Source organism: Nicotiana sylvestris, chromosome 12 (genome assembly GCF_000393655.2).
Source record: "Nicotiana sylvestris chromosome 12, ASM39365v2, whole genome shotgun sequence".
Classification (NCBI taxonomy): Eukaryota; Viridiplantae; Streptophyta; class Magnoliopsida; order Solanales; family Solanaceae; genus Nicotiana; species Nicotiana sylvestris.
In genome coordinates, this window is record NC_091068.1 from 108,024,002 (window position 1) to 108,050,211 (window position 26,210).

Consider the following 26,210-nt stretch of genomic DNA (forward strand, 5'->3'; position numbering starts at 1 on the left):
ACAATGTTGAAGTTTGTCGTGCTTTGAAAAGGGAAATAGAAAGAATGATTCAAGAAGGAATAATTGTGATCCAAGGCAGTAATACCCCAAGTGTCACACATAATCCTCTACAGGTACATGACAACGCACAGATTGTTGGGATAATTTGGAATGACGAAGGTTTGGTCAAAGGAGCCAATAAGCCACTTGCTGAGGTTAATGATATTGAAATTGGTAATGGCATTGGTAATATTGATGTGGAACACAGTGGCTAAGATGCCGAGCTTGGTAATTGGGACGTTCCTTTATTGGCTAGCCGGGAAGGAGTCTTGGTGGTTTATTTTGTTGTCATTTCTGTTGTCCGGGTTATTTCAGGGTTGTAATCCGGATATTGTCTTGTGACTCAAACCCTTCTATCATTTTATTTTGCCTGGTTTGTTTAGTCGTAGTAACTCATTTAGTGTTATCTAGGTCTGTTCCAGGGTTGTACCCCAGTTTATTTTGCTTGTCTTAACCCTTTCACCGTCTGTCTAATGCAATTTTTGTTTTTTGTTATTTCTAGTTATTTCTTTTGTTTAGTTCTCTTCTCCCTTTATAGTTCTTTTCATGCTGGCTCTAGTGACATGACATGCACACACAATTCTAGGTCTGGTCTTAAAGTTAGTTTAATCATGAAGCAATGAAGCAAATTTGAAGATGATAAGGACATTTGAGGGAAATAAGTTAAAGGCATTTTGACATCATTTAAAGCCCGAATTGTGTGAAACTGGCGCAAATAATTTGAAAAGTTAATAGGATGACAAGGATTCGTTAAAGGAGAGTGCATCCCAGATAATTTGAAGCAAGCAACTTTGAGTTCAAGTGCATCTCAAGTTACAAGATAAAGTCAAGAAAGTTTTCTCCGAATTGACGGAGGATATCCATTGTGAAGAGGGAATCACCCGATGAGGGTTCTGTACTTGACAAGGTGCTAAAGAATAGTGGAAGGCATATCAATTATATCAATGCCGAAGCCGCAAAAGAAATATGTGCATAATCTTCAATTTTTATCCTCAAGTTGCATGTGTTGTACTTGGTATTTTTAGGGATTGGGAGGCCCTCTTTAAGCTTCCCAAACACTTATACCATTCTATACTCTTTTGAGCCTGTACTGATTTCTTTGACCTCTCCTCTTTTGGAATCAAGTTAAAGTCATACGAAAAAAAGAGTTCATGTCCCCATAGGTTTATTTTAGAATGTTCATTCCAAAAGGAAAAATTCAAAAAAAAAAAAAAAGAAGAGAAAAATATATATAAAGAAAAAAAAAGAAGAAAAAGAAAAAAAGGGGAAGAAAAAGAAAAAAGAAGGAAAAAGAAAGAAAGAAAAGAAAAAGGAAAATAGCAACAAAAAGAAAGTATCTTTGTGAACTACATTTGACCTAATTCTTGTCACCACAAGATACGTAGGCAACCTTATGATTCGGTCATACTAAATAAAATATTTCATAATCCTACGAAGTCAAAAGTGGGGCTGTCTTTCTTTGTAACTCCGTCAAAAGAAAAAGAAAAAAAAAAGAATCAAATTCTCTTATTTTGGAAATTGGGGCAAAGTTTTATAATGGATTCCAAAAGTTGTAAATAAATTAATCCTGTTATCTTAGTTATTTTGAGCCTTTATGATATCCTTTCTTTCTAACCCTGTCCAAAAGCCACATTACAGTCCAAAAAGACCTCCCAGATAATCTTTGAGTGTGTCGAGCTAGACATGCCAAGACCATATGATGTTTTTACTCTAGTCAATGCCTTGTCATCTACAGAATCAAGGAAAATAAGAAGAAAAAAAGAACAAAATGAGAGAGTCTTATCGGTGAAAACCTTTACAGGCACCGTAAGGCGACGATAAGTTGAGAGAGAGAAAAATGAGAGAGGCTTGATGGTAAAAACCCTTCGGGCACTACAAGTCGAATAAGGATCGTGAACAGATAGGATAATCGGAGCATGGAAGCCCAGTTTCACGACTCAGAGATACAACAAGAGTTGAACATTAGACTTGCTTAATAGATTAGTCAACTTAATCCAAAGGTGCATGTCATGGTCATTAGAGTTGGTATCCATATGTGATAAGTTTCTACTTTGTAGTTTTCTTGTTAGGAATCATCTCTTTCCATTGTCCTTTACATTGTTTCTTTTGTCTTATTTACTTCTTCTTCTTGAGTCTGTTTGGTCAGAACAAGTAAGAAATGACTTCAAAATTTGTCACCAGCTTTCCAATTGCACAAAACGGGATCTGGCTAGCACATCAAAGTGGCATAAGTCAGGAAAGAACAACATGCACACTGAGTTGGTAACAATCAACGTGCTTTGGGATTCATGTGAAATACAAAGGTTCGGTATATGTCAATTCATGAACAATGCAACAGATAGAGAGTGTTGTGTTTAGACGGATCAAAGGTATTTTCTATGATAAGGTTGATAGAGAAAGTGGTTAACCAATAACAAACAAGGTCATTCAAGTGGAAATCAAAGTTATCATGGCAAGTGAAGGAGCAATAAACCTCAAGGCCAAGGCCAGTGGCCTACATCAGGAAAGAACAGCAAGCGCACTGAGTTGGTAAAAATCAATGTGTTTTGGGATTCATGTGAAATACAAAGGTTCGATAAATGTCAATTCATGAGCAAAATGCAACAGATAGAGGATGTTGGGTTTTAACGAATCAAAAGTATTTTCTATAATAAAGTTGACAGAGAAAGTGGTTAACCAATAACAAGCAAGGTCTTCCAAGTGGAAATCAAAGTTATCATGGCAAGTGAAGGAGAAATAGACCTCAAGACCAAGGCCACAAACCAACCACCATATTTATAAACTCACAACTTATCTTTGTTTGAAACAGGGACGAAGACTATGTCCAAATCAAAGCTTGGAAGCTTGAATTTTTCAAGTGTCGTGCCCAAATTTTGTCAGGGGCAGGGAATTTTGTTCGTTCTACAGATATCCTTCACGAAGAGAGCATGGCTTAGGTAAGTTCATTCTCGGCTTTTCAGGACCCTCTTGGATAATGTGATTTAATTTAAAATTTTTAGGGCCCTCCTGGATAATGAGATTTAATTTTTAAAAGTTCTTAGGACCCTCGTGGATAATGAGACCTAGTTAAATTTCAAGACCTTCATAGATAACAAGATTTAGAGTAAGTTCTACCTTTAGGAAATATAATTTAGCTTTAAAGTTGTCACTCTTAAGATGAGATTTAATTTGAAGTTTTCAGGGGCTTCCTGGATAATGGGATTTAGCTTTTAAATTCTTATAGCTCTTTTGATAACAAGATTCAATTAACACTCACAGATGTTCCCAGTACCAAACTGGGGCAGAAAAGTTTCTTTTATTTTTTCTGTTTTGTTGTAATGGCAGGTGCCCACCTATATAACAAGGGAATACAGTTCAAATTTTGGCAATCAGGCGCCCACCTGGAGAACAAGGGAATACAATTCAAGTTTTGGCAATCAGGCACCCACATGGAGAACAAGGGAATATAGTTCAAGTTTTGGCAATCAAGCGCCCACCTGGAGAACAAGGGAATATAGTTTCAAGTTTTGGCAATCAGGCGCCCACCTGGAGAACAAGGGAATACAGTTCAAGTTTTTGGCAATTAGGCGTCCACCTGGAGAACAAGGGAGTACAGTTCAAGTTTTGGCAATCAGGTGCCCACCTAGAGAACAAGGGAGTACAGTTTCAAGTTTTGGCAATCAGGCGCCCACCTGGAGAACAAGGGAATACAGTTTCAAGTTTTGACAATCAGGCGCCCACCTGGAGAACAAGGGAATACAGTTCAAGTTTTGGCAATTAGACGCCCACCTGGAGAAGAAGGGAGTATAGTTCAAGTTTTGGCAATCAGGCGCCCACCTGGAGAACAAGGGAATAAAGTTTCAAGTTTTGGCAATCAGACGCCCACCTGGAGAACAAGGGAATACAGTTCAAGTTTTGGCAATCAGGAGCCCACCTAGAGAACAAGGGAATACAGTTCATGTTTTGGCAATCAGGCGCCCACCTGGAAAACAAGCGAATACAGTTTCAAGTTTTGGCAATCGCCCACCTAGAGAACAAGGGAATACAGTTCAAGTTTTGGCAATCAGGCACCCACCTGGAGAACAAGGGAATATAGTTTCATGTTTTGGCAATCAGGTGCCCACCTGGAGAACAAGGGAATACAGTTCAAGTTTTGGCAATCAAGCGCCCACTTGGAGAACAAGGGAGTACAGTTCAAGTTTTGGCAATCAGGCGCCCACCTAGAGAACAAGGAAGTACAGTTCAAGTTTTAGCAATAACAAGGGAAGTCATTTCAGAGTTCAATTCAAGTTAGAGGTAGCAGAAACTTGTGGCAAGAATGCGGGTCAACAGTCCGAGATGACCAGCAGAAGTAGTCTCAATCCCAGAATATAAAAAAGAGAGGAAAAAAATAGGTGAATCCAAAATACAGAAGCAGAGAAAGATGTGAACTGCTCAAGACGTGGTTGAAGTCACAAGCACTACATGTCCGGTCTTGATCCGAAAAGCTAAAGAAGAACCAACTAGCACCTACAGCTAACAAGTGCCAAGGTTCAAATCTAAAGTCTGCATGAAGAACCATTCAAGACTCAAGATCAAGCTTCAGAAGACTTATATATAGGAATCTTGTAACTCATAGTTGACAGGCCTAGCTAGTCTTTTTCATTTTTTTAATTTTTGATGTAATAACACCGCGGACCGGAACCTCGGCAGAACGGCACCTCGACCGGCTCTCCACCTCAGTATACTCCATCTCTGTTTCTACTTCTGAACTATACGTGAGCCTGATTCCTTTATAGCCAAGGATATGTAGGCAGCTCAGATACCAGGGCTCGGTCACATTCTCCTTTCTCTTAATTTTTGGTCTCTCTAAATAAGGGTCGGGTCAAAAAACCTGTCTAGTCGTTCTTTGTCTGAAAATACTTCGTATTTCCAGTCAAAGTGGGGCAGCTATAGACATGTAATTTTTGACCCTTCCCGAAATGTTACCCATTTTAGCGTAAAATATTTAGTTTAGGCCTAATATCGATATTTCAATTAGTTTTACTCTTTTACTTTATTTTATCAAAAAATAAAAATTACAAAAATATTTCTTCTTTTTAGTTGTTGTTAGTTTATATACCTTTCGTAAAACTAAAATAAATTACAAAACATAGTACCTTATTTTTATTTTAATATGATATATGAAAATACCAAAAAGGATTTGTTTTAACGATTAGTCTAATCTTAATAGTTATTTTACTTAATTAGGATTAATTAGTAAATGAGGTCGTATTTTTAGTCTTGTTCACAGATAAAGAATAAAATTTGGGCTCAAACAACCCATTTTTAAACCTAATTTTCGGACCTAGCCCATAATTCCTAGGCCCATACCCTTTAACCCAAAAAACCCTACAAAACTAACCTGGACCCCTAGACCTAAGCAATCAACCGTATTTGAAAAAAAAATAAAAGGATTACACAAAAAGGTATCCTAGACCTAACGCCTAAGATGGGCTAAAAGCTGAAAAATCCGTTGTTTTCCATCAAGCAAAGGAGACCCTCCCCTGTCGTTCTCTTCTTCAACAGAGAAACACCCAAAACCTTTCATCTTCTTCTTCAAAAAGACAACACCAAAAACCTACTAACTCCTCTCCAAACCGATAGCCATCAGCGAACCTCCACCCTTAGATGACCACACACACAAACGAATAGAGTGGAGAGATTAAGAGCAGCTCCATCTTCTTTAACCTAAGCAAAATCAACTCCCAGCAATAGTCATGAAATCTGCCCGAGATCAGACCCAATAACCAATAAAAAGCAGTCACAATAGCTCGCTTTCAATTTGTTTACTGCCAAGTTTCCGGCGGGCTAGAGGTTCGTTGAGTTCCGTCGAGGTTTGAGAGTTGTCCGACGAGATTCTGCTTCATCGAGAAAGTGGGGTTTTGACTGATACTACTGGTGCTGAAGTTGGAATTTGATTTGTTGTCCATTAAAATGGGATCACTGATAAGGTATGTTCACTCGCAAATTGTCGTTCAGTTCATCTGTTTAGTGTAAAAAATCCTTTTGGTAATAATAATTAGTAGAATTTATGCATTTACTCTGCCTCTGCTATCAGTCAATTATGCTTAGTTCACATTGCCTTCTCTGTTCCTATTTGTGATTTATGCACATTACGTCGTCTCTACTTTCAGCCATTTTATGTTTGGTTCACGTCAATGTCTCCTAGCTCTGTCAATTCTCTATTGTAGTCGATTGGTTTTCTATTGCTCTTTCTCCAACTCTCTATGTGCGCTGTGATTGTGTTTGTGTGACAAAGGACAGAGCACATGTTGAACTTCTAAATTTGGAAATGCCTAGCCCATTGGTGATTAAAATTACTCACATATTTAGGAATTGGGCTGGGTCGAATGCGAGAAATGAAAATTTAAAAGAATATGAGCATGAAATCTCTTTTAGCGAATGTGCTCCATAGACCTTTCACGCGTAATCTCAAAGTAGTCAGTAAAATAATTCATGAACCTCGTAGCTTGCTTTAAGCGTGACATAATTACGATCCTAAAAACAAAACCGGAGTATGTGTTCGCGCAACTTCGACCAAACTTTACTTAATAATAATAAAGCGTTACTAATTGTGGATACGTACACGTGACATGATTTTTTGATGCGCCAAACAAATGGGTACACATGCGCGTGAACTGTGTGAAGATAATTTCTTAATTAAAAAAGGCAAATGCACATAGGTTCTAAAATAATTAATTAGACAATTTGATTGAGCCAAGTATGATCAAAGCGACCGTGCTAAAACCACGGAACCCGGGAATGCCTAACACCTTCTCCCGGGTTAATAGAATTACTTACCCGGATTTCTGTGTTCGCAGACCATAAATAAGAGTCAACTTTCCTCGATTCGGGATTTTAAACCAGTGACTTAGGACACCATAAATTATCCCAAGTGGCGACTCTGATTTTAATATAAATAATCCTTTTTCGATTGTCACTTAAATTGGAAAAAACTCCCTTATATCCCCTTTCGTGATAGAAAAAGGAGGTGTGACACCTCCCACGTTGGAGTTGAAGCTTTTACCTCCACACCTCAGGCATGAATTCTTGGGCCCTTGTTCAACTTTACCTGTTATTTTTTCTTCTTGCCTTACTAACATGCAGATAGATGCCACCCTTAAGGTGATTCAAAGAAGGAAGAGGGAAATTGGATGGACTCTAGCTAATATTCGGGGAATAAGCCCCGCCTTTTGCATGCACAAGATTATACTTGAAGATGATGTCAAACTCTCCGTGGAACATCAAAGGACGTTGAATGAGGCTATGCTAGAGGTTATCAAAAATGAGGTGATCAAGTGGCTAGATGCAGGGGTTGTGTACCCCATCTCGGATAGTTCTTGGACTTCATATGTGTGCTAAAAAGGGGGGTATGACTGTGGTCACAAATGAGCAAAATGAATTGATCCCCACCAGGACTGTCACCGGATGGAGGGTATGCATGGACTACCGGAAGCTGAATAAAGTAACCTGCAAGGATCATTTTCCATTATCCTTTCTTGACCAAATGCTGGATAGACTAGCTGAGCGTTCTTACTATTGCTTTTTGGATGGGTACTCAGGCTACAACTAGATTTTGATTGCACCAGAGGACCAGGAGAAAACCACTTTTACATGTCCGTATGGTACCTTCTCATTTGGTTTGTGTAATGCACCGGCCACGTTTCAACAGTGTATGATGGCTATCTTTACTGACATGGTGGAGGACTTCTTGGAAGTGTTCATGGATGATTTCAGTGACTCCTTTGATGAATGTTTGAATAATCTTGACAAGGTCTTGGTCCGTTGTGAAGAGATAAATCTAGTGCTTAACTGGGAAAATGCCACTTTATAGTCGAGGAGGGCATTGTCCTCGGCCATAAGATCTCAAAGAACGGTATAGAGGTGGACAAGGAGAAGCTTGAAGTGATTTCAAAGCTTCCTCCTCCTACTTCAGTCAAGGGGGTTAGGAGTTTTCTTAGGCATGCAAGGTTCTACCGAAGATTCATAAAAGACTTTTCTAAGGTAGTGAATCCTTTGTGCAAATTATTAGAAAAGGATGCAAAGTTCGTGTTTAATGATGAATGCATGAAAGCTTTTGAACTTCTCAAGTAAAAATTGACAACCACTCCTATTATTACGCACCCAATTGGATCTTACCTTTTGAGATCATGTGTGATGTAAGTGATGTTGCAGTAGGAGCGATCTTGGATCAAAGAGTAAACAAGATGTTTCACTCGGAGTATTATGCAAGCAAAACAATGAATGATGCTCAGGTAAATTACACGGTGACGAAAAAAGAGTTGCTAGCAATTGTGTTTGCAATGGAGAAGTTTAGTCCTTATCTCATGGGTGCCAAGGTGATAGTTCATACAGACCATGCAGCACTCTGCTACTCGATGACAAAGAAAGATTCTCAGGCTCGGTTGATGAGATGGGTTCTATTGCTTCAAGAGTTTGACCTTGAGATTGTTGATCGAAAAGGGTGTGAAAACCAAGTGGCGGACCACTTGTCCCGCTTGGAGGAGGAGGGGAGGCCCCGTGATGGTCTCGAAATTAATGATTCATTCCCCGATGAGAAACTCATCTCTGTATCCATGAATAAAATGTCTTGGTTCGCGGATGTTGCCAACTTTCTTGTGACCGACATTGTTTTGTGTGAGCTCTCTTCTAACCAAAGGAAGAAGTTTAAATGGTATAGCTTGGAATACTACTGGGATGAGCCTTATTTGTTCAAAATTTGTAATGATGGTGTGATCCGGAGATGTGTTCCGGAAGAGGAGAAAATGAGTATTCTTGATGCTTGTCATTCCTCTCCCTACGATGGTCATCATAGTAGGGCGAGGACAGCTTCAAAGGTGCTTAGCTATGGTTTTTATTGGCCTACATTGTACAAGGATGTGGGTGAGCTTGTGAAGAGATGTGATGAGTGTCAAAGAGCCGGTGGAATTTCAAAGAAGGATGAAATACCTCTCACTACCATTATTGAGGTTGACATATTTGACGTGTGGGGCATTGACTTCATGGGACCTTTTGTGAGTTTATGTGGCAACACGTACATTCTGGTGGCTGTTGATTATATTTCCAAATGGGCTGAGGCTGTAGCTTTACCCAACAACGAAGCCCGGAGTGTAGTGGCGTTCCTCAAGAAGAATATTTTTACAAGGTTTGACACTCCTAGAGCAATCATCAGTGATGGGGGTCTCATTTTTGCAATACGGCATTTGACACTTGGCTTGCAAAGTATGGTGTTAATCATAAGGTTTCAACCCCTTACAATCCCCAGGCTAGTGGACAAGTTGAGGTCTCCAACAGGGAGAAAAGGAGCATATTGTTAAAGACTGTTAATGCAAATATGACTGACTGGTCAAAGAAGTTGGATGATGCTCTGTGGGCTTATAGGACTGCTTACAAGACTCCAATTGGTATTTCTCCGTACCGGTTGGTATTTGGGAAAGCTTGCCATCTTCCAGTTGAGTTAGAGCACAAGGCCATGTGGGCTTTGAAAAAGTTAAATCTTGAATGGGATGTTGCAGTAAATCTCCGGGTAGAGCAACTTAATGAGCTTGATGAGTTCCGGTTTCATGCCTATTCCAGCTCGTCCTTGTATAAGGACAAGATGAAGTAAATGACAAGTATGCCCGTAGCAAGGAATTCAAGGAAGGTGACTTGGTTCTCTTATTCAACTCTTGATTACGACTGTTTCCGGGAATGCTCAAATCAAAATGAAGTGGTCCTTTTGAGGTGGTACATGTAACTCCATTTGGTGCTCTTGATTTGAAAAATAAAAATGGTAAAATCTTTAAAGTTAATGGGCATAGAGTGAAGCATTATCTTGGCAAGTTTGATGACAACCACTGGTGGCAATGATCCATCTCAAATGATTGATGGTAACCTGTGTCGTGCCGCGACGTTAAATCAGGAGCTTCTTGGGAGGAAACCCATGTGTTTTTCTTCTTTTTGATTTTCTTCTTAGTGTAGGATTTATTTTGGACTAATTGGTTGTGAGATGTGTGTAGGAATATTTGATGCAGTGCAGGAGAAAGCTGGAAAAATTTGGCAAAGTCTGTAGTTGGAACGCTGATAGCGCTCCAAATTTCATGGTCAGCGGAGGCCAGTTCGTGGAGGCGTAATTTGGTAGCGGACACGGACTTGAAAAGTCTAAAATGAGACTTCTCTGAAGTTTCATCCGCGTAGGATTTTTGCGGTCAGCGGCAGTTCTGCTGTCGCGCCCCATTTTCCGCTTTCAGTAGAAGTGTTAAACAAGCAGCCCTTTTGTAAGTCAAAAGCGTGGACCGCGGTGAAATTCCGCGGCCGCGCCAAGTAAGTTTGATGGGTCCCATTCTGTTAGTATAAATAGACGGTCAGGAGACCTTTTACCCTTTTTTCTCTTTGATTGCTCAAGCACATTTTTACTGTTCATCTAAGCCCTAATCCGCACAAACACCAAATTAGAAGTCCATTCTCATCACTCATTACACAACTGGTAATTTCACTTCATCATTATTCTTCAATTTGTACTTTTTTGGTTAGTTTTTATTTCTTCTTTCTCTTTTCTTTTAATTTTAACTAGGGTTCATGAGTGTTATTATTTGATGCTACAATTAGTTAGGGTTAATGGGTTAGTGATTAGTAATGCCTAGTAGAGATTAGTAAATGTTCATAATACCCGTTAATGTCTAGAAAAAAGTGAAACCCTAGGATTGCCCAGTTTTGATTTCCGCGATCGCGGATGTATTTCCGTGGCCAACATTCATGTGCAAAATTTTGAGTTTGGAATGTTTTGAATTCCGCGGTCAGCGAAGGAAAATACCACTGACAGCGGCAAGTTTTACGCGGTCACATTTCATTTTCCGCGGTCAGCGATACCTATGTTCAGAGAAGTACAAAAATGGGTTCGCGGCCGTGGCTGTTTTTCCACGGACAGCGGTGCAACTTCCGTGGCCGCGCCCAATATTCCGCGCTCAGCGGGTCTTTAGAATCAAAGAATGGGTAGTCTGATCCCCATGACTCCGCGGCCGCGGCCCTTTTTCCGTTCTCATTGGTATTCATTCCGCTGCCGCCCATCTTTATCCGCTATCAGCGGGTTTGAGAGTTTTTACAACACTGTCAATTTCTCTTGCCTTAGAGCGATGTAGTCCTTGGTTTTGTGGCCCCGTTTCTGATGGAATTCACAGATGGCGTTTGACTTTCTAGTGTTTGGGTCAGACCTCATCTTCTGCGACCACTTCACCTTTAGGCCTATCTTCTCCAGAGCGTAGACTATTTCTGTAGGAGAAACACAGAAATTTTGAGTAGATAGTAGTGGAGGCATACCTCTTTCGCTTCAGTGAGTCCTTGTTTGCAGCCTAGATGGGCCATCGCCGTGATGGGGAGGTGGTATGATGGCGTCTTTGACATACGTTTGATGTCTTTCGCGGTTGGGTCGCGGGCCTGCATGGTCCCTTCTGTTGTCATCTCTTCAGTTTTTCCTAGATTCCATTTGGACTGAGGTTAGCCGTTGAGTTGGCCCGTTGAGGTCGTCCTCATTGGCTCATACTTCGGCGCAGTAGGTGTTGTGTATCTCGTCCCAAGTGGTTGAAGGATATTTCATGAGTCGGCTTAGCAATTTTCTGGTCGCCCTCAAACCGTTCCTGTTTAACCCATTCTAGAAAGCTGCTACTGCAAATCCCTCTGATACGTTTGGTAAGGTCATCCTCATACGGTTGAATCGGACGAGGAAATCTCTTAGCCCTTCACTGGGTGACTGTTTAATGGCAAAAATGTCATTCACCCTCGTCTCTGCTTTCTTAGCCCCGGCATGGACAGTTACAAAATTGTTGGATATTTCCTCGAACATCTCTATGGAGCGTGCAAGTAGCTATGAGTACCAAGTTAGTGCTCCCCCGGTGAGGGTTTTGCCAAACTTCTTCAGTAATATGGAAGACACTTATTCTTTGGCGAGGTCGTTGCCTTTTACTACAGTGACATAGTGGGTCACATGATCCTCAGGGTCCATCGTGCCATCGTATGTTTTCAAGTACGACAACATTTTGAAGGTTTTATGTATGGCGTGTGGTGCAGCTTCTTCAATGTACGGTATGAACCGCCCGACATCCCTTTTTGGTAAGAGTTTTGGGGCGCCTAGTATTTTGTCCATCCTTTCTTGATGCTCTTTCATTTGGTCACGGAGCATTTTGTTCTCGTTATCTATCCCCTTCATCTTCTTCAAAATGGTTGTGAGGGTGTCGTTACCTGCATCACTATTGTTGTGAGTAATACCTGTCACAAGAGGAGTGTCGTGCTGCTCGTCTGTCACTGGTGCGACGCAGACTCTCGCATATTCTTTGTTCGTCCTTTGGGTGGGCTTGTCGAGAATGGTAGTCAATGTGTTTGTCAACCACGCCTCGAGCAGCTTTTTCACTGTTGGAGGTGCCTCTTCCGTTGTAGAGGTAGAGGCCCTTTTACCGTGTGAGGTTGTGATGCTGCCGTGAGAGAGGGGTGAACCACTCCGTCTGGGGGAGGCGTTTGGCGTCACGTCCTCAGTGTCTGTTCCAGTGACTTCGTACGTTGATGGTGTTTAGGAGGTTGGTAGTAAGACCGGCTACTGCTTTCATTCTTTCCTCTCCATTACCGGTCATGTTAAACTATGCACGCAAGAAAAGACAAGGTTTTGTGTTGTTTTTTTTATATTTGAAAGAAACTAAGACTTTGACTAGGAAATCCCCACAGACGGCGCCAAATTGTTTGACAAAAAAATGATAATCTTTGGTTAAACTAATTAATCAGTTATTAAGGAGAGTTAATCCTAGTTAAAGCTAATAACTTCAGATCTTTGGTTGACAGTACGAAAGGTGTGAGCTGTGAAGAAACATAATTAATGTGCAAGCAATAAATGTGTCAAATGTAATAATGTGCATAAAGTATCAAGTATTAAATAACAATAAATGACAATAAACGTAAATAAGGAGAAAAATTCACTCAATATTGAATAAGGTGAATGATTCTTCCCTCTGACAATGAAGAGTAACAAGAATACAAGAGAATATTGAGCACTTTCTCGGATCTGGTGGAAATGACAATAGATAATCCAAAAAGATCGAATGTCTCTAGAAAGTTGTTCTTTTGTATTTATCTAGAGAGCTTACTTTTCAAAAGTGTTCTTATCATATATGATAGTACATGCTCTTTGCCTTATTTCTCATACTATTTATATAGAATATTCCCAACGAACCCTAAAAAGTACAAACAAAGAGAATATTCTCTCTGAGAATCCCAAAACAAAACTAGCCGTTAATCCTATTTATACTGCTCGACCTCGACGTTTCTATTTATCACTAGTCGATCTCGGCCAAACTACCCACGTTGATATGCAAATAGTTCATGGTAATCATTTGTGCATACCGAATTTCTTTGATCCGATTTTAACCCATACAATCCGCTTATCAATACTTTGAGAAAAAGTGTCACAAATTTACCTCGTCCAAATGCTGAAAGGGAAGAGAAGAAATTCTTCATTAATTACTTGTGGGGCCGAATGAAGAAAAAAAAATGGGACCCAAACACGTTGGTATGTCATGCCACGTCTGCGACAGCGCCTTCGTAGTGTTTCGTAATACATAGAACTGCCCACGTTCTCCTACACTACGCTTTGCGCTGGTTTTTCGGTTGTTCAATCATTGGTTTTTTCCTGTTTTGACTTAAATACCCTCGTTCTTTTTATTAAAGACAAACATCTTTTTCCTTTTTCAATAAGCGGGGACGTGTAATTTGCCTCATTATACAAGAAAAGTCAAAAAGAAAAATATGGGCCATTAACTGATTAAAATAATCAGGTTCGAATTTTTCATCTTTTAATTGACTATTATGAAATTCCAAGAAGACAAACTATATTCCCGAATGTAAATGGTACACATTTTTTTCTCCATTTATTCCTGACAAAAATATTATGCATTCGCTGCCTTTTTAGCAGATAAGGTTCTCTTTGTTGGCCTTATTGTTTCTAATTGAAATTAAACTTTCGTGTAATATGCAACTGCAATAATTTTTGTAAGTTAATAAAATATCTCTCTATAATGGTAAAAATGGACTTATCACGTGGATAAATTAAATGATAACACATGCGGACGATGCCTAGCTACATTTAGGAAACAATCGATGAATCGAGATCATTGATATCGGGATTGTTCTTATAAGGTTCACTAAGAACTTAACACTAGAAGATTTTCTATAAAGTCTCACATGTTTGGATAAAGAAGACGGTTCAGTCAATTCCAGATAAGACGAGTTTGGTATTACTTGCAAAGCGATTATAAATTTCCCAGATGTAACGTTAGAAAAAAATGAGTAACGGAGACATCAGATAAGTAAGATATTAGGTGACGGTTACAAGAGATCTTACTAATTAAACTCTATTTTCCCCACTTTATATCTTCTCTGGAAAAAACTCTACAATACTTTTTAATTAAATACTAAATTATTACTAAGCAAGAGAAGATCTCCAGAAAGAAACAACCTTAATAAGAATTTCTCTTTGCTTTCTCTGCATCTAATTTCATTATTTTCTCTTTTACTGTTGACATCTAACTCTATTGTTTATATTTAAGAAAGTGAACCAAATCGATTGCTTGTAGCCTCAGATATGAATTTAATTAATTTGCCTATAAATTTAATTTTAGGTTACACATTCTCATTTACTGAGTGCATGTTATAACTGAATCAGCAAAAACTAAAATAACAACCATTTAGTTACTTTCTATATAAATATATATATATATATATATATATATGACTAAGTAATTAATATAGAGAGAGAGGTTAGATGCATAGGGTTCTTAATTTTTTTCGTCATCACGTTGTAAGTCCATATCAAATAGGAGTATAAAATATCGGAAGAGTTGCATGACCATGTCTAATTACAAATGAACAAAACTATAAAATTAGCTAATAATTACTCTATTATCAAAAATACCAAACCAAAGAATATTCATCAGAATAATTTTTTTATATATATTTTAAAATTGTGGATGCTCATTTAGACATGACTTGTAAATTATCACCGACGTGTGCTCCACATGCTATCTTTAGGAAAAAAAATTATTGCGGAGTTTTCGTTATCTGTTGGGAGGTAGGTATCATGTGGAATAATTGATGTATTTTAAAGTTAATTATCATAAAAAGATTTTAAAAGCAAGTTCGGTTATTTTTACGAGAAACCTCTAAAAAAAATTTATTAATCAAATATATCAATTGTTTATACCAATTAGTAATACTTATATACAAATACATAATTACTTATTTACAAGATCAAGTTTAGCGCATCCTCCTAATAATATTACACTCATGAAGTGGAAGAAAGGCTACTTTGGTCATTTCCTAATTAGAATGAAATTTCGATTCATCCCTTAACCAGCATTCTCTCTCTCATCTCTGTTTCCAGTATTTCTAATACAGTTTCGCATTCCATAGCAGCATTTGATTTCATAATTGCTGTACCATTCTAAATCATACTTTGCCACAAATTATCTCCCGAGACCCTAGACCAAAAGGTAATCTTTTACTTCACAGTACGTAATTCTAACATTTCTCTGAATTATAAATGCTGGTTTTCAAAACAGTAGTAGTATTCATTCTTTGTTAATTTTATGTATTAAGTTCAAATCTCAAACTCTAACCCATAAAGTCCAAATCCTTGATCCTGTGAAGTAGGATGTTGTTAACTTATATGCTCTATTTAGTGATTCATGAATTGTCACTAAAGTGGTCTTACTGACTAATATTCTGTTTATATGAGATCAAGAGCTGAGAATTGTATTCTGAGTTTAGGAATTTGAAGAGGTTGGTGCTGATTTATGCTACATACAAGTATTTTTTGTTACAAGTACCTTTATTAGACGTTTAGACGTTAAAAGCTCCTGCTATGCGTGGGGTTCAGGGAAGAGTCAGTCTTACCCTATATTTTTTCAAGAGTCGTGGAACCCGTGAACTTTGTTTAGATGTTCATGAGTTATAACTTTAATAGAAGTGTCATTCGTCCTGCTGTTAAAGTTCTGTTTTTCTTGGATCAACAACTGAAAATTGAGTTCTGGGTTTCCTTCTCTTCCCATCATTTATGTTTTTTGTCGTTGCTTTAAAGATTTGTTTTTTTTGAAAGAAAGTGATTTTAATCACATGCGGACTAAGCCTGGTATTTAGCCGGAGACGGGTAGAGGGGCAGGGCCCATTATCCCCGAGTTTCGAAGGCTGTAGTTGATCCTAAGGGTTGACCCCAGATAGATTTCTCGGTCGTAAAAAAAAGTGACTTCAACTTGTGAAGGTCCCTTTATGGATTGGATTTTACACTTGTATAATTTGTCTTCCAATTATTGATTGAGACAAAATTTCTTGAGTGTTTATCTTTGTTTTGCTTTAGATATTGTTGGTACATGGAGTCCGAAAGTGGAGTTCCGGTAGAGGTGGAAAAGATTGTAGTGGCTGAAGAAGAAAATGTGGATGTGAAGAAAGAGGAGAACATTAGTGAGAGAGGCCATGAGAACGAAGCTGGTAAGAATGAGGAGAAAGTTGATGAGACACCAACTGAATTGTCTCAGAATGTTCCGAAAAGTAAAGCATCAAATCAACGCAAGGTTTCAATTGTTGGTACTATAAAGAGCAATAAAACGGCTAAGGATCAGGCTAGTGTACAAGGCTCATCTGCATTGACTCGTTCGAAAAAGGGAAGAATGAGTAAAAGTTTGTCCTTCCCTGCAAGAGGTGGCGGTTCTGACCTAACAAGGAAGAGCATCGACGTTCATACAAAGAAATCTGATGTTAAACCTTGGATACCAAATGGAGTAACACATGAACCTTCACATTCGAATGGAACAGTTTCATCAGCTTCTCGTTTAAATCCGGCTACCAAGGGTGCAACTGGAGGTGGTATAACCACCAGAAGAACAACTGTAGGATCTGTCCCGAGTCTTCGTCAATCTCTGGTAAACTGAGGCCCTCATTATCTTTCGCCTTCCCCTTCTTTAAGTTTTATGGAATCTATATCTTACAAATTTCCTTTGCTGTTTTTGCATTAAGTCTGGAAAGTCTGTTTCAGCCAGTAAAATTGCAAAGAAAGCTATATCTGAAGGGTAAGTGAATTTTCCTACTTGCATTTGTTCATAAGTTGGTTTGCTTAATTTAAAACTTTTCGCCTATAATCTTTAGCAGTTTACTGTCGCATTTTGTTTCATTGCCAATGGTTGTTCTGATAGTTGCATTATATGTTTGTATTTGCAGATTAAATGATGAAAACACAAAACCTACTAAAGCTACATCGCCTCTTAAAGACGATGAGGATGCTCGTTCTGCTACTTCCTCGTACTGCTCTTATCTTAGTCTATATTGTTGTTATTCAATTGCTTTCTTGTTTCCATTTGTCCGGTTTATCATTCTCCTCAATTAGGCCAATAATTTAACTTTTTATCTTTTATTTTTTATGTAATCAGCAATACCACTCGTACCAGTACTGGTGGATTTTCCTTCAGGTTGGAAGAACGTGCTGAAAAGCGAAAGGAGGTTTGCAGTATAGCCTTTGTTTCCTATGACTATTATGTCCATATTATCTTATGTGCAGAATATTAGAGCTCAGATTCTTTATTCATCAGTTCTTGGCAAAGATGGAAGAGAGGATACAGGCAAGAGAAGAGGAAAAGAATAACTTGCTAGCAAAATCGAAGGTTAGTTCAAACGATATTGATTTTTCATTACTGAATTTGTCTGATCTAAGCTGTGTGGATTTGGGATTTGATTCAGGAAAACCAAGAGGAAGAGGTAAAGCAATTTAGGAAGAGCTCGACTTTTAAAGCTACACCAATGCCCAACTTCTACAAGGAACCCCCTCCTAAAGTTGAACTGAAGAAGGTAAGGTATTCATTTATTGAGAGAGATTTCAGCTCCTCCAGCATTGTGATTTAATCATGTTCTCCCAATATGACAAAGTTGTCACTTAATTTACTCTACTTGGATCTGCCACTGGCCGCACTATTGTGCTAGAGAAAAAGAGAAGGAGAGGATTTCTCATTGATTTTTTGTGACACACTGGTAATTTATCTTTGAAACTCATTAGACAAGGAAAGGAGCTTTTATTCTCTTTTTGGTGACAAAATGCTTCTAGTTTGAAGCATAAAGTCATTGTTCTGTAGCACGATATGCAATTATCTTTTCTAGGCATTTAAATGAATCTTGTATAAGAAGAATGTATCTAATAGAATTTGTCATCATCATCTACATTTAGAATCAGTCCAGCTTTTGTTTTCAATTGTTTGTCTTATGCAATTCATATTCTCCTTCTTGTTAGCTTTAATTGATGTTGGGTCATTCACTTGCTATTTTTGCATTATATGCTTAAGTTTTGCTAAATTGTATAGATACCAACAACACGCGCCATATCTCCTAAGCTTGGAAGAAATAAGAACTCCATATCCGCAACTAATGGCTCCGAAAGTGGAGGGTCGTCTTTCAGTCCAAAAGTGATCAAGGACCAGAGTAAGTCACCCAGGGCCAGTAAAGATACTGTTGCGTCAAAAGGGAAGCCTGTTGAAATCAAAAAGCCAGTGAAGAATTCGCAGACTACCTCTCAATCTCCAAAAATCTCGACCGCTAAAGGAAAATCTGCTGAAACAAAATTAAAACCTGCTGAAGCAAAGAATTCAGATGAGAAAACAGAAGAAATGGATATTCAACCTGACTCTGACCCTAAGCCTGAAATGAATTCAGTAGAAGACAATGTGGCATGTCCGTCAAATCCAGTCGTCGTACAAGCTGAAGTTACTGTTGAAGGTTAAGGAACTTACTGAAGGTCTCTTCTCCTGTATTTATTTATAGGCCTTTTTGTTCTCTGGAAACTTTGGTGCTTTGTTGAGTTGTGAATATGGTGTGTATGCCGCGGTTACAAGTTGTACATGTTGGTTCTTAGCTGTTTTATTCTTTTCAAAAAATTCAGTACAATGGTGTATCATTTTTTTCTTCTTTCAGTTCATGTGTTAAACTTCTTCATTGTCAAAGCTAGATTCCACACCTCATTTGCTTTTCTTTCAATGTATCATTCTGAACTTTTATGTCTGGTTTTACTGAATGCACAATTTGTTCTCCTGGTTCCAGGATTCATTTATTTATAGCTGTTGTTTTATTTATGGTACATACTCCAATCAAGCGTCAAATCGCAGTGTAAGTAATGTTATTAGGTGTTGTTAGGGGTGATGGTTGCGCTGATCCAACTAAAACTACTCCAAACGAATTTGGGGTCGGTTATATGAGTACTTAGCAACCATGTTTCTTCATTTAAATTGCAAAATAAAAATTAAATAAATTACTAAAAGTTCTTATATTTTCTACTGGCATAAAAGTCTATGAAAAGCGTAAAAAGCTTCTAGAAAACATTGTACCTAAAGTAAACATACTAACATGATTAAAACATATACCCGAGCCTTGACTAATTGGTATCGCTTATGTAGTTTTATTCCATTGTACCATATTTTTTGTTAAGTATATATGCATTTCAAAAATATTATAGGTCTTTCGAGATAACTTCCTTAACGTGATTTTACGTCTACCTCAACCTCCACATATGTAGTTAACAAATTTTCAAATAATATTACAATTACTACTATTAATAAGCGCCAATATGAGGATTCCGGTCGGCGTGAATTTACCGGAAAACCATAGCATTTCAACTTATTCCATATTTGTCCTAATCGGAAAACATTTATTCAATGCGTTTGCGTCTCCAAAGAATATATACATCTCTGTGAAAAAAGTGAGACACATTTAACTTTTTCAGTATCCGGCTATCCGCCTCGGTCTTAATTTGCGAAACTTTGAATTTCTATTTGCCACGTGGCTCTTTTGCTGATTTGGTTTCTCTCACCAACCTATTATAGCAAGAAAGCTGGTAAAATGTAATCTACAGTATATATATATATATATATTGGCAGTTGGAAGATATCTCCTATTTACATAGAACAGGAGAAGCAAATCAATGTGATGATTCTAAGTGTCACAAAAAAAATTCATTAAGTGTGAAATTTTAGGACAAAATTAGTTAGGTTAGTTGATGATTAGTTACTCTTTTTTAATTTGAATTAAAAATAATTAAATATCTATATGTTTTTTAGAAAACTATTATAAAAGAAGAAAAAATATATAAATGAATACCTTCAATGTCGAGATATATAAAATGGTAAGACTAATTTGTCTTTTGAGATGAGAAAGTTTTTGAATAATAATTCATATGGTCATGCTATATGGATAAGATCATGTAACTAAAAATATTATAATAGATAAAACTAAAGAAAAAAAACTTAAACAATAATTTTAAGAAATAAATAAAATATATAAAGATATATATTTAACTTATTATGTAGTAATTTTATTAAAATATTAGTTTCCTATTAAATACAAACGGGAAGAAGCATTCAATTTAATATAATACAAAAATAATAATTATTAGAATTATTAGTAGATTTATGACATATAATAAAAGGACTTTTCTATTTAACCTTGAACTAATTCAACACCATCCATTTAGAAAAATAATAATAATAATATTCATATTATAGATATATACTAAATGGAAAAAAAATATTGTAGAACAAAAAAACTAATATATAGAAAGGAGAATAGATATAAGGAATTTTTACATTCCTATACACTATATGAAACTATATTACCCTTCCTACTCAAGTTTTACTATAATTACATTTTATATACCTAATTACCATTTATATACATTTTAAGAAAATTAATGATAATAATTAGCATCCTAAAATAACTCTACCGTATCTTCCACTCTCCCCACATTTCTCTCTCCACCCCCTCCCTCCCCCACCCCCCAACCACGTATCTTGCACTCACCCACTATTCCACCATTGACCATTAAGAAGCTTTGAATTCGAATTTGGATTTCCAAAAAATATTATTTATTTGAATTGGGTGTTGTTGCAAAGAATTGAGAATTCTCTCTACGTCTCTCTCTATCTCTAAATCCCTAATTTTAGTAGTGTAAAGCAAAGGAAAAGAGAGCAACAATTCCACCATTGACAGCCATTAAAAAGCTTTGAAACTTTTGAATTCGAATTTGGGTTTTCAAAAATCATTATTTGTTTGGATTGGGTGTTGTTGCAAACAATTAAGAACATGGTTTGGAGTTTATATCTCAATTTTGAGGGTATTTTGGTGAAGGTTAGACTTGTTTTTGGCTGAATTTCAGATTTAAACTCGAAGAAGAAGAAGACATGACATACATTATACTTACGAAATGGTAGTAAAGTTGTAGTAAAATTATAAAAAATTTGTATTCCGTTGTTTATATATATATATATATATATATATATATATATATATATATATATATATATATATATATATATATATATATATATATATATATATATATATATTATATGTATAGTTGAACAATATTTGTATAAAAATTAAATTTAAGTTGTATGATATTGTAGTTGTATATAATTGGGTAGAAATAATGTATGAAAGTTGTAGCTAAGTTGTAGATAAGTTGTAGGTAAGTTGTATAATATATAATTAGTTGTATGAAATTTATTTTTACTATGTATAAATCAGATACAAAAGACATAATGTATAAAATTTGTATAAAAATTGTATTTAAGTGGTATGATATTGTAGTTGTATATAACTGGATAGAAATAATATATGAAAAATTGTAAATAAGTTGTAAACACAAGCAGTATAACTTGTATTTAAGTGCGCTCTTATTTTCCTCCCAAAACATCAAAAATAAAATATATCACTTGACTTAACTGAACTTCCTGAACCTGGTAGCATACGTATGAAAGGACTGAGGACACACAGGAGAAGATGAAAAATTCTAGCCAAGAGGTTTTGGGTTTTATTTAGTTATTTGCCCTCCAAGTAATATTGATTCTAGACATAAAAGGAGGTAATATATTTTGTCCATATGCACACAAAAGGAAGTACTATTATAAGTTGGTTACGTTAGTTATCAATATAGAGAGACAAAAAAATTCCCTTTTCCTCTTTAGAACGAATCTGGGGGATTAAACAGGTGGGAATTATTCCAAGCCCTTGAAAATTTCTATTATGATGCCTAACTTTATGCTTTTCTTTCCATTTACCCCATGTGATATAAAAAACCAATTAAATCATCCTAATTCACTTTTGTCTCAAAAACAAAAAATGGAAGATGACAAGAGAGGAGTTCTGCCAAATGTGGCTATTAAAAGAAGTTCAGGAACCACTTCAAATATCACCATAAAAACAACTCCTATAACAACAACAACCACCTCTATGTTGCACTTAAATATAAGTTGTGCAAAGATGGATGAATTGGATGGAGGGAAAATTAGGAAGCTTGTGAGGGATATTTTTATTTTACTAAAATTGAAAACTAAAATCAAAGAATACAGTAGTTGGCTTAAATTGTTGCAACGGTGAAAGATCTGGAGAAAAAAGAGGAAATAAGAGAGAAAAATGGAAAAAGATATAATTAAATCCCTTGATTGAAGACACTAATAATGGATTGGGAGCATTTTAAGGTGGAATGTATATATTTTGTAAACAAAACTTGTTTAGATGGGGTAATTAACTAAACATGAATATTTTTGATAATAAAGTTTCAAATAGTATATAGAAATGAAAAAATCCCTAGATATAAAAATCCGCTAGTTGTAAAGAAGAAGACATACATTATGTGAATATGATTGTTATTTGTAACAATTTCTCGTTTGAATGACTTTAAATGCGAAAAATCCCACGTCGTACATGGCTTACATGAATTGGAGTGTTATAATTTGGCTATTTAATTTAAAGAATAGAATGGGAATATTTTCTTATTGATTCTTGGTCCAGAAAATGAGTGTTATATATAATTTTTTGTAGCTAATCGGAGCTAGATAAATGTAACTGTTTAAATTAATATTGATTTTATACTAATCAACCAAATGGCAGAAACATGCAGTAAAAGAAAATGTGATGGAGAGGAATCTTTACTTCACTAAGAAGCTAGCTATATAAAACAAGAAAGTACCTTTTTCATGATAAGATCCTTCGACAGTGAAAAAGAATTGTTGAAAAGGTGTTTTTGGTTTAGCGCGGAGCTCGATGATAGTTGATATCAGAGTGCTGGTCAGAATCCACTCAAGTTAGCATCAGGGTCAAGCCGAAAAAACGATCCGTTGGATCTAGTGCCATTGCGCCACCTGGTAAACGATGGCCTTAACCATTTTAAGACACCACTGTTCCCCCGAGACACTAGTTGCCACGATCTTGGAGCCTCCAACCGTGACCACCAGCCACGATGCCGTGACCAAACTTTGACGAGCGCAAAACACAATATAAAAATTGATACTCGTTAGCTAAAGATAGTATAATTTAATTATCGTCTCCATAAGGATTGAATTTAAATAATATTTAAGTAATTTCTAACATGAAACGTTATTAAGGATAATTAACACTTTGGTTAGAATGATTAATGATTAAAATTAACTATTAAAACTAAAACAATTAATAATTGATCATAGAAAATAAGAGTTGAGCAACATCAAAATAATCAATGAGAGAAATAAGGGTCGTGACATGATAGGTGCAAGATAGCTATTCGGGATCTAACTCTAGTTCAATTCACTGTAATATTCTAATGATTCTCACGAATTCACTCGATGATTAGTTCAATCGTCTAGCGAAGACTCCTATCTCAATTAAATCGGAATTCTACGAGATGAACTAATATAAAGCATTGTGAAGGTATTCAAGAATATATTAATGGACTAATCTTTAGGAAAACGTCTCTCGAATATTACCCTAACTTGATTTAATCAACATTCAACAAGCTCTTTCGAATACTTAAAAGAATTACTGAATTAACCAAACAAACAATGCAAAGATAATCACCAAAATATTCCTCTTTCGATTAAATAAACTGGTGAATAAGTTGCAATCAATTCAAAGCTCCATAAACAAATTCATGCAAAGAATTAGAGTTAAAATCCACAAATATCAATCAAAATAACATATCTATCAAACCCTAAAGTAAACTACTCCATAATCATGGAGAAAGTCATCACAAATAAAGTTGAAGAATAAGAAAACATGAATTCAATCCAAACTCGGGTGTTGAGTTAAGGAAAGAATGATGAGTTCTTGTGCTTTGAGTCTCCAATGCTCTTCCAATCTTCCGTATGTCTAAAGTCCCTTTAAAAACGTGTTTTCGGTCTATTTATACCATGTAGAAGCGAGTCCGGATAAAACTACCTTTTCCAAGCCGAAACAAAAAAATACTCTAAGAAATTTGCACAGGCGCCCTGCGATGTGCCATGCGCCGTAGCAATGGAAAAATTTAGAGAGCAAGTTCTGACCAACAACACCACTTTGCACAGCCGCGCCACGCCTAGCGACGCCCCATGCGACGCTGATTTCTTAGAATGTTTCTTTTTTTCTCAATTTTCGTTATCCAGACTTGTTCCTCGACCTCCGAACACGATCTCGGTTTAATTTATTTGGCTTTTACTAAGAATTCAAAGCTCCAAATCTTTCATATTAGCTCCAAACTTGCTTCTCACTCGGAATCAGTTCCTGCAGGGCATAAAATACGTAATAAGTATAAAATACTAACAATTAGTGTTACGTCCCGCAATATTACGATGATGTTACGCCCTGCAGTATTACATTATGATGATGTTACGCTTCGCAGTATTAAATTACGACGATGTTGCACCCTGTAGTATTGTAAGTTGAATTTGTCGTAAGGTAATTGACATCAGTCCAAGGAAAAGATTATTTGGAGATTATAAGGATTATGTTATTTCAAGCAAGTGATGAGTAAATTCGTGAATGTGAGAGGGGAAGCAAGTCAAAGAAAATGAATTTTCGTCCAAGTTGGGCATGTTGGGATAAATTACGGGCCGAGCATTAATACCTGATATTTATGAATTAGTACCATACAAGGTACCATATGACCATGATAGTATGATACATAGGGTATTAAAAATGAGTAGTATTTTAAGTAGTTTGATATAATTTTTAATTATGCGGGTAATAGGTTAATTATTGGGTAATGGGATATTACCCAATTAATTAAAGAACTATTTGGATAAAGATGGGAAAAGAGCATGTGGAAATAAGGAGCTAACCAAACAAATGACTAAGGGTCATTTGAGATTAGGTTAGGTTCAAGACACATTTTATTAGCAATTCTTATAAGTTGTGAATATGTGAGAACATAATTTGGGATGGAAATTTGTCATTGTGATTCTTATAAGTTTTATAGCTCAATTGTAAGTTGGATCAGAACGTTAGCAATTGCCAATTTCCCATAAAAGAAAAATGTGAATTCTTGCAACCAAAAGAAATCCAACGAGAATTATTAGATCCTTAGCAACGTAAAATTTTGCGGTTCTAAAGGAGTACGGTGCAATCTTTTCCAAGAATATTATACAGATTTTCCCCTATCCCAAGTATGTCAAGGCTAAGCCTTTCCTTCATTTTTTGCATGATCTTGTAACCACATGAGTTTGATAACAAGGCACAAAGAGAAATTCATATTCCTGAATTTATGTACATTTCCTAGTCTCATAAATTATAGAATTCTCCTTATCGGGACTTCAAATTCAATTGAGTATTTCCTTCTTCCAGTCAAGAGAGTAGAGAGTCTATATATACAATATTACATTATTTTCATTACCATCAAGCTATAATCGATAGGCAGGCCCCTATTGGGCAACCTCTGATCAGATGGTAAGTTATATAACAAGCCTACTGTGGCCGATCGCCTACGAGCGAGCCCAGTTGGTCAAGATACAGAGCCTCTTATGGCCAAACGCCTATGAGCGAGCCTACTATGACAGAATATATATCGAGCCTTATAGGGCCGACAACTATTTTACTTACTATATTGAGAGAGTTGAGTCAGTATCAGCAGGTAAGCATATCTTCAGATTTTCCTTACTTTCAGTTGTTATATTATCAGTTCAGTTCAGCTTTCAGTATATTGCCTTTAGTTAATCGGTACATTATTTCGTACTAACGTCCCTTTTTTGGGGGCGCTGCATTTCATGCGTGCAGGTTTAGACAGACAGACAGGTAGACCTCCTCTTAGGTGTTGCCTGAGTTCAGCTTGATCGGTAAGCTCCATACCCTTCGGAGTTTCCGGGTCTAGAGCTTTATGTACATTTTGTATATATATGTATATA

General features: G+C 36.7%; 1 protein-coding gene across 2 annotated transcripts; it reads left to right on the forward strand.

Annotated features, from left to right (window-relative positions):
• The first annotated feature begins 15,434 nt into the window (after positions 1-15,434).
• Positions 15,435-19,138, forward strand: LOC104232250 (protein WVD2-like 4). 2 transcript variants are annotated; one of them, XM_009785399.2, is made up of 8 exons: positions 15,435-15,545; positions 16,409-16,970; positions 17,065-17,117; positions 17,266-17,346; positions 17,475-17,544; positions 17,634-17,705; positions 17,782-17,889; positions 18,396-19,138. In XM_009785399.2, the coding sequence occupies exons 2-8, from the start codon at positions 16,422-16,424 to the stop codon at positions 18,810-18,812; spliced, it is 1,350 nt and encodes a 449-aa protein (XP_009783701.1). In that variant the 5' UTR covers positions 15,435-15,545; positions 16,409-16,421; the 3' UTR covers positions 18,813-19,138. The 2 variants fall into 2 exon arrangements, with proteins under 2 accessions (XP_009783701.1, XP_009783702.1); XM_009785400.2 differs by lacking the exon at positions 15,435-15,545 and adding an exon at positions 15,626-15,834.
• Positions 19,139-26,210: the final 7,072 nt, after the last annotated feature.